This window comes from Theropithecus gelada, chromosome 12 (genome assembly GCF_003255815.1).
Source record: "Theropithecus gelada isolate Dixy chromosome 12, Tgel_1.0, whole genome shotgun sequence".
Lineage (NCBI taxonomy): Eukaryota > Metazoa > Chordata > Mammalia > Primates > Cercopithecidae > Theropithecus > Theropithecus gelada.
This window is the reverse complement of record NC_037680.1, coordinates 78,966,643-78,980,888: the sequence shown is the minus strand read 5'-3', so window position 1 is coordinate 78,980,888 and position 14,246 is coordinate 78,966,643. Positions and strand designations below refer to the sequence as shown.

Genomic DNA, 14,246 nt, shown 5'->3' with positions numbered 1-14,246 from the left:
TTTCTCTTTGGCATTCTACTGTCCTACTTTTTTATACCTCATTCCCACTGGCACTTTTTTTTTTCTTATTTTTTTTTCTCTATTCTCCATTCTTTATGATCACTTTGTACAACCTTTAAAAAAGTCACTTCAGGTTGACTACTTTAAAAACAAATCAGGGTATTAAGAATTATTTCGGTGTGCCTTTTACAATTGCAAACAATAAAGGTAGGGATACTGTCTCCCACCCTTCTGAACAGATACTAAAATGTTTTGCTCACCTAATTTTAAAATTTGAACAAGAAACAATATTTAAATAAAGAGAGGTAGAAAGACAATAGGTGGAAAATAAAAAGTAGTCCAAAAAGGCAAAAGAAACACATTAGAGTAGGGTTCTTGAATTGGTCCACTTAGTCACTGCCTTCCAAAAGGTCAAATTTCAAAAAAACTCTCACTTTTCAGTTATAATTATCAAAACAATAATCATCACATGGCAAACTACAGAAAGAGCCAAAGATTCTCTACTCAAGATATAAAGAGATCACAAAATTGTCTTAAAATACAAAGAAAATTTTATTTGTATATCAAAGACTCTAAGAAATGATGACATAAGGTTAACAGAGTTGATGTCAAGACACAAATAGGTTTGAAGTTAGAGATGATAAATCACTTTGTTTTACTGAACCTTCCCTTGGTTATGTTAGAGAGCATCCCTGGTATGCTCCCAGTTGAATCTTAAGCATGATGTGTCCAGGTGATACACTTGTAATTCCTTTCTGTTAATCCTCGTTATCTCTTTTTTTTTTCTTTTTCTTCTTTTTCTCTGGACTCTGAAAATAGCCAACAAGAATGCTTTGAAAGAGCTGTAATTGTATGGGTGACTAATCACTTTTCTTCATAAAATGCAAAATCAATCTGTTTCCCTTGAAAACAAATTCAGGGAAAAGATTAAAATTGAAAATATAAAAACCCCACCTATAAAAGTACGTTTCAGCAAATCATACTCTTCCTCTCAATGCAAACTCAATTTTTAGTAATAAATTCTAGATTTGGGAAATGGCCTTTTATAATATAAATACAACAAAGCCATTTCACTTTTACCTCCCCATCAATGAAAACCATTTTTTAAAATGCCTGCTCATTTCTGATATAGAAAATAGATTGAAATGTGGAGAACTGGCCCCTCCAAGTGAACATCGATAATTAAAAACAAACATACAGCAATTGCTGTGCTGGTACATGGTTCTTCCTCAGAAAGTGGTTCTTCCTTAATGTGTTTCTTTTTACCCTTTTTCTTCTTCTTCTTCACAGATGTTTCTTCTTCTTCTGCCACTTTTTCTTCTTCTTCCTCTTCTTCAACTGAATAGAGTAAGTGTAAAGGCACAAAAAATTAACACTATATCAGATCTCACTCTTTCCAAAAACGTTTGAGTCCTAGGTTTTTTTCTGTCATTCTCATCAACTACCCAATGTTTGTTTTGTTTATTTTATAATTGGGAAGGTTCTCCAAGGCCTACCACTAACTTTAACAAACGATACAGATAGAGCTCAGGCAATTTTCTCACGAGCATGAAATCATGTATAAAAATCAGGATTAAAACAACAGTCATCTGATCTCCAATCATTATTGGGAAGAGAGTCAATTATATTAGAAATGGTTAAGAGCTTGCACTCTGAAGTCAGAAGGCCTGGGTTTAGTCTACTCTCTACAACCCTGAAAAATTGTATTTACCCCTGGTAAAACTACATATCCTCATCTATAAAACTTAAGAATGTCTTATCTTACTGGATTGTTACCGAGACTTAAAAAGATGATGCATAGAAAGTACAAAGTATAATGCTTAGCACACATTACAATAAGGACTCAACACGTAGCTATCATTAGACATTCAGTGACCAGCTGGGTGCAGTGGCTCACACCTGTAATCTCAGCACTTTGGGAGGCTGAGGCGGGAGGATCACTTGAGGTCAGGAGATCAAGACCAGCCTGTCCAACATGGTGAAATCCTGTCTCTAATAAAAATACAAAAAAAGTTAGCTGGGCCTGGTGGCACATGCCTGTAATCCTAGCTATTCAGGAGGATGAGGCAGGAGAATCACTTGAACCCAGGGGGCGGAGGTTGCAGTCAGCTGAGATCACGCCACTGAACTCCAGCCTGGGTGACAGAGCAAGACTCTGTCTTGTGGGCGGGGGGAAAAAAGGGGGGAAACTGTGGGATGAAAAATTGACAGATAAATCGGAAAAGCTTATTGGATACACAATTGAGGATACAAAAGACAGAGTTTGGTGCCTCAAATGCTACTAATGGGTTTAGGGATCTCCTTACTTTTCAATAAAAAGAAGCGTAAAAGTTAAATAAATTACTTCTCTATCAAGTATACTATCCACATTTGTAGAACATACACTTTTGACCACTAAGCTACTTAGAAACCAAGTTAAAGCAATCATTGTGTTAATGCTTTACTCTTTTGCTAGACTTGCTAGTAGGTGTTCAAGAAACCCAGGTTTAACTAATAATGGGACCCCTGCTTATCAACTTCACAAGACAGCCTAGTTAACTGGTGAGCACCTACTGGATATTTTAACTATGACGGCAGGCTACCAGTATGTGTTCCTTCTAGTCCACTCCAGATAACAGAAACAATGAAGAAAATCACTGTTCCATCAATTCCATATAACTATAAAACAAAAAATTTTCAACAACCAATTTAGAAAACACATTCCTTTTTTCTCTTAATTCTCAAAATAGTTCATGTAGTAGAAACTGAAGTTTAGGTACTCTTAGTAAAATACCTAATTTGACTAAACTTCTCACATTTCCTCTGTGAAGTCCGATAAATTTAACAATATCATTCCCAGAGAACATCATGGCATTATTAAAACACCATTAGCGTTCAACGAGCAGTTTTATAATAAAGTGCAATGGCATGTACTTGTAAGACTCACAAAATCCATAGTTCTAAAGAAATGAGTATAAGTTGTGTTAAAAAAAATTCAAACTAACCTTTAACTTTAATCTTGGCTTTTTTTGCTTTCTTTTCAGTAATTTCATCCTCTTTATCTACCTGTTCTATTTTGCGTTTTTTAGAACAGGTTGGAAGTGTGGAGTCACCAGAAGGATCGTACGTCTTCACTTCACTGAAAGACCCAAAAAGTTTTAGAAAATCTCTACAAGCATCTGTAATTGAAATAATTCTCAAGAGATAAAGAAAATGCCATTAGATAATACTTACATAAGCACACAATGTTGTTTCATTTTAGTGGCTTTGGGGTAGTTTATGAAGACTAATAGTTTCCAAAAGTTAAAGGTATTAATATTTTTCAAGTAGGTCAATCACATTCAAGAGAAGTGGTGAGCTAAATGAATTCTGATTTAGTAATCAATGTAGTTACTATGGTACAGGAAAACACTCAATCAGCATGGGGGAAATGAAAGAAGAAAATGTCTTCACACCTAACTAGAAAGTGAAAAATGAACCAATCCAACTTTCAGAACACTGCGCAATTAAATGGAGGAAAAAAAAAAAAAGCAAAACAAAAAATCTAAACCAAGCTTAGTATAGAAGTCTTCATCACAAGATCACAAGCAGAACAAGAAAGGATACAAATACATACACATGGAAAAGATTCCTTAGAACCCAACATTTGCTTTTGTTCTAATGTAAGCAGGAAGAAAATACTGAAATGAGTGCCTAAAATGTGAACTGATGCTTTAACTGCATATGTTTAAAGTAAAAAGCATTAATTGCACAGGAACATTAAAAAAATTGGTTCAAAACAAGTTAAAAAATGTTCTGTTTCTTAAGCAGATTTGTAAACTGCATGACTATTTAATTTTTAAAGGTTAAAGGCATTTACAATTTAAGAAACAAAGACCCATGTTTGTCAACTAGAGATAGTAAGTTACAGACTGTAAATATTGCAGAATGTATGGCTATTGTAGAAAGCTTGGAAAATTCACAAAAAAGAAAATGTGAATGCCCACAGAAACACATTTGATTTCCTTCCAGAACACACTAATTATACTTAAATATGTATTTATAATTGCTAATGTTACTATATATTGCTCTCCTTATCCACTTATAGTGTAAGATTTTACTATTAAAATTCTTGAAGGAGGCTAGGCGCTGTGGCTCACACCTGTAATCCTAGCACTTTGGGAGGCCGAGGCAGGTGGATCATGAGGTCAGGAGATCGAGACCATCCCGGCCAACATGGTGTAATTCCGGCTCTACTAAAAATACAAAAATTAGCTGGATGTGGTGGTATATGCCTGTAATCCTAGCTACTTGGGAGGCTGAGGCAGGAGAATCTCTTGAACCGGGGAGTCAGAGGTTGCAGTGAGCCAGGATCACGCCACTGCACTCCAGCCTGGCAACAGAGAGAGACTCCATCTCAAAAAAATAAATAAATAAATAAATAAAATTAAAGAACCAAATAAATAAATAAATTCTTGAAGGTTTATGAGCCCTGAAAGTATAATTTATTGGGTAATGACTGGGAACATTTTGAAGAATCTTGATACATACTGTGAAATGGCTTCCTAGAATAGCTATACCACATTCTGCCTCCACCATGACAACCTCACCAGCATTGAGCATTACCTCAAATAATAAGCCAAATACCCCTCCACATACAAATCTTTTGTTAATCTGATAGTTAAGTTTGAATGCTTTATCATGCCTCAGCCATTTTTAGACTTGTTTTCTGTCTTTATACTTTTTACAAAATAGTTTTCTGTAGGGACTAACTCTGAATGAACTTTTTTTTGAGACGGAGTTTTGCTCTTGTTGCCCAGGCTGGAGTGGAATGGCGCAATCTCAGCTCACTGCACCCCTCCGCCTCCCGGGTTTCAAGCGATTCTCCTGCCTCAGCCTCCAAAGTGGCTGGGATTACAGGCGCCCACCACCACGCCCAGATAGTTTTTTGTATTTTTAGTAGAGACGGGGTTTCACCACGTTGGCTAGGCTGGTGTTGAACTCCTGACCTCAGGTGATCTGTCCGCCTCGGCCTCGCAAAGTGCTGGGATTACAGGCAGGAGCCACTATGCCCGGCTGAATGAACTTTTTGATAAAGAACATATTATAGAGAAACCTTAGATTTAAAAATTTACTATCAATATCTGGAAATGAATAAATACGTATATGAATGAAAACTAGAAGTTAAGGTGGAAAACTAAATGGCACGGAAAAAAATTAGGGGTGCACAACATGGTTAACTACAGTTAACAATGTGTTATATTCTTAAAAATTGCTAAGTAGATTTTAAGGTGTCCTCACTACAAAAAAAAGTATGTAAGACAATGCATGTTAATGAGCTTGACTTAATCATTCCTCAATGTGCACATTTTCCAAAATAACATGTACACAATAAACAATTTTTGTCAATTAAATAAATTTGAAAAACTATGGGCACATCAAAGTGAAATTTACAAATCGCTGTCAATAATTAACATTTAAAAAAACTATTCACCCCATTGTCACTTAAATGTACTCACCTTTTGTGTTCATATTTTTCTGTTTTTGCTAATGCCTTTCCTGTTCCACTTATTTTTCTTATCTAAGACGAAAAGGAAAAATTACAAATACAATTCTAAGTCACTTTATAATACACTAAACAGTCTAGTGAATCAGTGGGCCAGCAAACAATTTCTGCTATTTTTTGTTATTTTGAAAAGCATACCCTAATGGCAAATGCTATTGTATACATCAATTCTTGGTAAATAATAGCAATTGTTAATAGTAGGCACAAAAAGAATACTTTAGACATACTAACAAGGATCATAAAACTGTTTAGCAGATAAAGTAACTTCATAAATTTACTCAACTTATTAACTTTTGACAGTTTAATACTTCTGGAATAGGCATGATGTGGTATTCTTACCCCTCTATCTTCCAAAGTTCTCAACCTGGCCTCTAATTTGGCTCTGTTCTCAACTCCCATTGCAGAACTTGAATCCTCACCAAAAGCATCATAACGGATAGCCAAAACAGTTTTCGCTGCCAGCATTCGAGAAATCTAATAGAAAAACATGAAGAACTATATTCCATGTTCAGATGTAAAATCCTCAATAACTGGCTCATGAAACAGTTCCAGCAAATTATCACATTTATTCCAGGATGTTTTAAAATCAGGAGTTACAAAACTATTATGAATCATACAATTCAAATCATCCATCGTATTTCAATCTTTGCCACAATCTAATGGCCATACATCACCACCAATTCTGTGGCTGAAAAGATTTTATAGCAGTTCCTGTCAAAAATTAGCTCAAACTGGATTTTGTAAAATAACTTTACTTTCTACTCACTGACATTAGTTCTGTGCCTTGAGGTCATTCACAACAAGTGCATCTTTTTCCCCATAACAATCTTAAATATGTGTGGGTTCTGACTGGGCACAGTGGCTCACGCCTGTAACCCCAGCACTTTGGGAGGCCGAGGCGGGTGGATCACGAGGTCAGGAGATCGAGACCATCCTGGCCAACATGGTGAAAACCCGTCTCTACTAAAAACACAAAAAATTAGCTGGGAGTGGTGGCGGGCACCTGTAGTCCCAGCTACTCGGGAGGCTGAGGCAGGAAAATGGTGTGAACTCAGGAGGTGGAGGTTGCAGTGAGCCAAGATCGCACTACTGCACTCCAGCCTGGGCGACAGAAAGAGACTCCGTCTCAAAAAATAAATAAATAAATGAATAATAAAAAGTGTGGGTTCTTTTTCAACCTAATTAACATTTTATTTTATTGCACCCTTTATTTCCCTTCACCACTCTGCTCTAAATTTTATCAAATTTCAGTTTAGTTCTGTTAAACAACACATCTTTCAAAAACATTGAAAGTACTTAACTTGTCTAAGCCTCAGTTTCATGATCTGTAAAACAGATACCTACATCTCATAAGGCTACTAAAGATTTAGGATGGGCACGGGTGCTCACACCTGTAATCCCAGCACTCTGGGAAGCCAAAGTGGGTGGATCACGAGGTCAGGAATTCGAGACCAGCCTGGCCAACATGGTGAAACCCGTCTCCACTAAAAATACAAAAATTAGCCAGGTGTGCACATGCCTATAGTCCCAGCTACTCAGGAGGCTGAGACAGGAGAATTGCTTGAACCCAGGAGGTGGAGGTTGTAGTGAGCCGAGATCAAGCCACTTGCACTCCAGCCTGGCAACAGAGCAGGACGCCGTCTCAAAAAAAAAAAAAAAAAATGGTTTAGTGAATTCTGTCAAAGTGTTTTAGCATAATGCATATACTATTGTTTATGATTCATAAATGTCAGATTTTTTTTTTTCCTGCCAGAGATAATATTTTCAGTGTGCCAACCACAGGGAGATCCTAGGGGAAAAAAAAGTACTAACACAATGAAGAAACTGGCTTTAAATCAACAAATAACAATTTCTTCTAACTTTATCCTTCAGTGTACACAAAGTGCTTTTTATTTAAATAACTCACCATCCTCTAACGAGAAAGAGACAATAGAAAGATTTAATGTGTACTACAGAAGAAAAAAGGGTTGTAAAAAATGAAGAAGTCCAACCTCAAGAACAAAACAAAACCCTGTAACACACCTTTCCTTTGTGTTTGGGACTTGTCTGGCCTACGAGTGAAGCATGATAAATGAGACCGTACTTAGGGGTATCCCGTCTAGATTTGAGGGCTCTGAAGAGTGCCTTTTCTGCTCCAAGAATCTGAACGGTAGAAGCTGCATGCTTGGCCAAATTCAAAAGAGAACCTATAAAAGAAAAAAGTTACAAAGAATGCACCTTCAAATATATGAATGTTCCATGTACTAAAACAAAAGACCTATACAATATTATAGCCACCACAATAAATAAAAATCACATATAATATAGAATTCTATAATCCAGAATTCCCTAAAAACTTTGATGTTTCATTTGTCATTGCTTCATTAGCACAAGCAGGTTTGCAATGAATGCCTAGGACAAACTGAAGGTTAAGCTTATTAAGTCCAATGTCTCTATTCACCTGAGAGATGGTAGTACCATTCTATATTTCATTAGTGTACTACAGGAGTGACATAAATGTCACACACAGGAATACTAGGTTTTAAGTCTCTTGCCGCCCCACTCAGCTCCCCCGCCATCCCTATCTACCCATTAATCACTTTTGTAGCCCTCTCTGTGGTGCAGTAGTACTGCAGAGCTTATATTCAAGTAAACAATGCACAAAAATAGTTATGCTGGCATATTTTTTTTTTTTTTGAGATGGAGTTTTGCTGTCGCACAGGCTGGAGTGCAGTGGCACGACCCTGGTTCACTGTATCCTCTGCCTCTCAGGTTTAAGCAATTATCTGCCTCACCCTCCTGAGTGGCTGGGATTACAGGCGCCCACCACCACGCCCAGCTAATTTTTTTCATATTTTTAGTAGAGACAGGGTTTCACCATCTTGGCCAGGCTGATCTTGAACTCCTGACCTTGTGAGCCACCCTCCTCGGCCTTCCAGAGTGCTGGGATTACAGGTGTGACCCACTGCACCTGGCTGCTGGAATATTGTTATAACTGTTCTATTATTACTGTTGTTCATATCCCACTGTACCTAATTTATAAATTAAGCTTTATTGTAGATATGTATGTTTAGGAAAAAACAGTATATACAGTATAGGGTTCAGTACTATCCTCTGTTTCAAACATCCTTGGAAGGGAGAGCTTAGAATATATCCCCATAAATAGCTGGGGACTATTGTTATCAACATGCTGCTTAGTTGGATATGCTGAATAGAATATTTATTGTCAGAAAACAGACTCAATATTAATGCTATGAATTTAAGCACTAGACATAGTTTAAAAAGTGTAATAAATACATAGTTCCTTTTTTTTGAGATGGAGTTTCACTCTTGTCGCCCAGGCTGGAGTGCAATGTCACAATCTCGGTTCACTGCAACCTCTACCTGCTGGGTTCAAGCGATTCTCCTGCCTCAGCCTCCCGAGTAGCTGGGATTACAGGCTCACGCCACCAAGGCCAGCTAATTTTTGTGTTATTAGTAGAGATGGAATTTTACCATGTTGGCCAGGATGGTCTCGAACTCCTGACCTCAGGTGATTCACCCACCTCAGCCTCTCAAAGTGTTGGGATTACAGGTGTAAGCCACCACGCCTGGCCAACAAACACATACTTCTATTAACCCCTGCCATTGCTTACTGCTACAAGTTTAGCTGTACCTAAAATGGGTGGAGGCAATGAAATCATCTGATCTTATAGCTGAGGGCACTTGAATGAAATCTTTGATTAATGATGCAGCTAAAGGATATGCCAGGTCAGGCGCAGTGGCTCATGCCTGTAATCCCAACACTTTGGGAGGCCGAGGTGGGCAGATCACCTGAGGTCAGGTGTTTGAGACCAGCCTGGCCAACATGGCAAAAACCCTGTCTCAACTAAAAATGTAACAATTAGCCAGGCATGGTGGCAGCGCACGCCTGTAATTCCAGCAACTTAGGAGGCTGAGGCAGGACAATTGCTTGAACCCGGGAGGCGGAGGTTGCAGTGAGCCACTGCACTCCAGCCAGTGTAACAGACTGAAACTCCGTCTCAAACCAACAAACAAAAAAGGAGTTATGCTGTTTTAAACACTCTGATGCAGATGATATAGGATCTTTTTTGATGGATTATGACAATCTCTCCAAGTAACATAAAAATGATGAATCAGCACTTCATTGTATTTGTAGGTATTCAATTACATAGCATTTTAATTATAGCATATCATCCTTATAATACTGCCATACACATATACAAAGTTTTATTATAAATCAGTTGTTGAAAATATTTTTCAAAGTCAAACATATTACATCCGCACACTCAATAGTGAAACTAAGATAATCAATTGAGGGCATAAATCCTCTACAGTGATTTCTTAAAACTGTATTCAAATCTAGGTCTAGTGAGTTTTTATTATGAAAATGTTAACTGTTTTATCCTTCAGCATGCATCTGATTATTCTAATTAACCATAACAAACTTCTAACAATGGACTACAAGTGTCTCAGAAGAGGTAGTGACTAAAGATGCCTTCATTATCCAAAAGGAAATCAGGCAAACAAATAGAAATCATCATTGAACACCTGGCCCTTAGTGATCTCCTACATACCATCTACTTTTGTGTTATTAGCTAAAATTTCTTTAATAGCTGTGGTTTAAAAATGTAAACAAAATCCTAACCAGAAAATACTTCAAACACTCATATTTACAAATTACATTAAAACCATCACCTGCATGAGCAATAAGCCGTGCTCCAACTAATTCCCCAACCATGACTGTAACATTGGGTGCAATGGCCATCATTCGATTTTGCAGATATTCATAGAGCTGGGTTCGATATTCAGAGATTTCAATCACCTAGTATAAGGAATAAAGTGAGTCACAAATATCATATGAGTAAAAACAGTATAAAATTCCTGTCTAAAACACTGGAGCCCTCAATCATGAAAGAGCAGCTACACAACCCTGGGTACATCAACTATGCCTAACATCAGTTTTCTTTTTGTTTTTTTTTTTTTTTTTAATTTTTTTGAGACGGAGTCTGGCTCTGTCGCCCAGGCTGGAGTGCAGTGGCCGGATCTCAGCTCACTGCAAGCTCCGTCTCCCGGGTTCACGCCATTCTCCTGCCTCAGCCTCCCGAGTAGCTGGGACTACAGGCGCTGCCACCTCGCCCGGCTAGTTTTTTGTATTTTTTAGTAGAGACGGGGTTTCACCGTGTTAGCCAGGATGGTCTCGATCTCCTGACCTCGTGATCCGCCCGCCTCGGCCTCCCAAAGTGCTGGGATTACAGGCTTGAGCCACCGCGCCCGGCCTTCTTTTTGTTTTTTGAGACAGAGTCTTGCTCTGTCACCAGGCTGGAGTGCAGTGGTGCAATCTCGTGACGTCGTGATCCTAATATCAGTTTTCTATAAAATGGCTGTAGTGAGGACTTTCTTATGTAATGTATGTAAACCACCTAGTCCACTGCCTGAAAATGTAACTGTACTTTTAGAAGATTCTAGGCCAGGCACAGTGGCTCATGCCTGTAATCCCAGCACTTTGGGAGGCCGAGGCGAGCGGATCACGAGGTTAGGAGATCAAGACCATCCTGGCTAACACGGTGAAACCCCGTCTCTACTAAAAAATCAAAAAAACAAAAACAAAAACAAAACAAAAAAAATCTAGCCAGGCCTGGTGACAGGCGCCTGTAGTCCCAGCTACTCGGGAGGCTGAGGCAAGAGATGGCATGAAACTGGGAGGCGGAGCTTGCAGTGAGCTGAGATCGTGCCACTGCACTCCAGCCTGGGAGACAGGCTAGACTCTGTCTCAAAAAAAAAAAAAAAAAAAAAAATCTAAGCGCTAAGCAGCTCCTAGGCCCAATGGCTCTCGCCTGTAGTTCCAGCACTTTGGGAGGTCGAGGCAGGTGGATCACAAGGTCAGGAGTTCAAGACCAGCCTGGCCAACATGGTGAAACCCCATCTCTACTAAAAATACAAAAATTAGCTGGGCATGGTGGCACGTGCCTGTAATCCCAGTTACTCGGGAGACTGAGGCAGGAGAATCGCTTAAACTGGGACCTGGGAGGTAGAGGTAGCAATGAGCCTGAGAATGTGCCACTGCACTCCAGCCTGGGCTATAGAGTGAGACTCTGTCTCCCAAAAAAAAAAAGTTTCTAAGCAATAAACATTTGTGTCATGCTCTCTTTAATTCCCATATGACTATCTTCAAATCTGAAAGAAAAAAAAAAAAAATCACAAGATATAGACATAAAACTCAGAATTAAAAAGCTCAATCCATAATTCTCTGCCATCTTTTTTGTGTTTTTTTTTTGAGATGGAGTTTTGCTCTTTTTGCCCAGGTTGGATGCAATGGCGCCATCTCGGCTCACTGCAACCTCTACCTCCCTAGTTCAAGCGATTCTGTCTCAGCCTCCTGAGTAGCTGGGATTACAGGTGCATGCCACCACGCACAGCTAATTTTTGTATTTTTAGCAGAGATGGGGTTTCATTATATTGGTCAGGCTGGTCTCAAACTCCTGACCTCAGGTGATTCACCTTGGCCTCCCAAAGTGCAGGGATTACAGGCGTGAGCCAACACGCCCGGCGTCTTCTCTGCCGTCTTAATTGATTTTTGGTTAATTCATTATTCAGACGATGATTGTAAATTACTTCCTTTTAATATGTATTTCCCCCTTTTAAGTATACAAATCATGATGGCATCAGATGAGGTAGTGACTGAACACCCTCATATTTATGTTATCAGGTGAACAACAGTAAGTGTAAATCATCATTGCCATCAGAAAAATTAGTATTATAGAGCTGGTAACACCACAACTAGATTCTCCAGAAGTAAAATTTACCTGGGTGCAAAGATGCAGAATATTGCAAATATCTTCTTCTGAAACCTCTGTTCCCATTGATATCTCTGCAGCTGCTTTCACTTCTGCTTCAACTTCTTCCGGCAGCAACTCAGAAAGTTTGGCAGAGGCATAGTTCTTCCTATCGCCTATGGAATGTTTGCAGAGGATGAGGGAGAATCACTCTTCAACAAATTATATAAAATCCAGCAAACAGTCAAAAGAAAAAGTAGAAAGCCAATGAAAAGGATGCCTAAACAAAACAAAAAAATGAAGAAGTTTGACCTAGTATAATAGTTTTCCTCATTTAAGGGTTTAAGTTTAGACATGAAATGTCTCCCCAACACCTTCCTCCAAAAAATAGTCAGAGTAAAAACAAGACAAAATATGCCACAAAACTTATTACAGAAAATAAGTAGCAAAAATTTAAAAAGACAGGACTAATAATAATGTCACAGACAATTTTATACTAAAGCTGGGGCCAGTAATTTGTAAGTCAAGTAAACCATGAATCAATCAAGTTCCTTTGCACATTAACAAAAAATCAACAATCAAGTTCCTCTGTATATTAACAGTAGAGACAGCAATCCTGTCTGTAACACTAAATACAGCTATTTAGTATTAAGTACTAATGTCATGTCATAGGCCATCAAAATCTAAGTTAAAATTCATTTTGTTTCTTAAATTTAAGACACTAAATTGCTACATTTCCCAAATACATAGAAATTGCAAAAACCCTGGGAATCTTAACAAAATGCTATACGTTATGTTTTAGGATGCAATCAAATTCATTTACTTTCAATGCCTTAAAGGATGAACAAATTACTCACCAACTTTCTGTAAACACTTGCAGTATGTCAAATTATCTGAAATAATTTTTCCTAATTCAGGGAAATGCCAGCCGTACCATTCTCTACATCGCATAATGTAGTTGTTTAGTTCTTTATCCAAGTCATCTAACAAAGCTGTAGTATATTAAAAACAAACAAAAACAAAAACAAAAGAAAACCAGGAACTTAAAGGGATTTATTATGGTAAAATATACACAATATAAAATTTAACACTTCAGGCCGGGTGCAGTGGCTCATGTCTGTAATCCCAGCATTTTGGAAGGCCGAGACAGGCAGATCATGAGGTCAGAAGTTCGAGACCTGCCTGGCCAACATGGTGAAACTCCGTCACTACTAACAATACAAAAATTAGCCAGGCATGGTGGCTCATGTCTGTAACCCCAGGTACTCTAGAGGGCTGAGGCAGAAGAATCACTTGAACCCAGGAGGTGGAGGCTGCAGTGAGCCGAGATCATGCCACTGCATTCCAGCCTGGGTGACAGAGCAAGACTGTGTCATAAAAAATAAAAAAACAATAACACTTCAACCATTTTCAAGTGTACTATTCAGTAGCATTAAGTACATTTATGATGTTATGCAACCATTACCACTATCTATTTCCAGAGCAATTTTATCATCAGAAACTGAAAAATTCTGTACCCATTAAATAGTAACTCATTCCCACCTTCCCCCCAACCTCTAGTTATCTCTATACTTCGGTCTCTGAGTTCACCTATTTTAGGTACTTCATATAAGCAGAATCATGCAGTACTTTGTGACTATTTCACTTAGCGTAAGAAATGTGTGTCAGAATTTCATTTCTTTTTAAGGCTGGCTGACATTCCACTGTGTGTAGAGGCTGGGTGTACGTTATCCAAAATGCTCGGGACCAGAGGTATTTCAGAGTATTTGCAAACACATGTGAGGTTATTTTGAGGATGGGACTCTTTTGAGATGGAGTCTCGCTCTGTCGCCCAGGCTGCAGTGCAGTGGTGCAGTCTCGGCTCACTGCGAGCTCTGCCTCCTGGGTTCATGCCATTTTCCTGCCTCAGCCTCCCAAGTAGCTGGGACAACAGACGCCCGCCATCACGCCCGGCTAATTTCTTGTAT

At 38.6% G+C, this 14,246-nt stretch overlaps 1 protein-coding gene and 2 non-coding genes across 3 annotated transcripts in view; all 3 read right to left on the bottom strand.

Moving 5' to 3' along the window:
• Positions 1-533: 533 nt before the first annotated feature.
• NOP58 (NOP58 ribonucleoprotein) overlaps positions 534-14,246 on the bottom strand; it is a 36,069-nt gene continuing 22,356 nt past the window's right edge. Inside the window, exons 7-15 of the mRNA XM_025404927.1 lie at positions 13,137-13,271; positions 12,310-12,455; positions 10,202-10,328; positions 7,547-7,710; positions 5,864-5,998; positions 5,478-5,539; positions 2,985-3,118; positions 1,199-1,338; positions 534-809 (exon numbers count right to left, since the gene is read on the bottom strand). Coding sequence (XP_025260712.1) covers positions 759-809; positions 1,199-1,338; positions 2,985-3,118; positions 5,478-5,539; positions 5,864-5,998; positions 7,547-7,710; positions 10,202-10,328; positions 12,310-12,455; positions 13,137-13,271 — 1,094 coding nt within the window. The 3' untranslated portion in view covers positions 534-758. The remainder of the gene's footprint in view (positions 810-1,198; positions 1,339-2,984; positions 3,119-5,477; positions 5,540-5,863; positions 5,999-7,546; positions 7,711-10,201; positions 10,329-12,309; positions 12,456-13,136; positions 13,272-14,246) is intronic.
• Positions 9,971-10,054, bottom strand: LOC112636825. The gene has a single exon (XR_003122297.1). It is a non-coding gene; the product is annotated as a small nucleolar RNA SNORD11 (small nucleolar RNA).
• LOC112636826 lies at positions 12,161-12,248 on the bottom strand. The gene has a single exon (XR_003122298.1). It is a non-coding gene; the product is annotated as a small nucleolar RNA SNORD11B (small nucleolar RNA).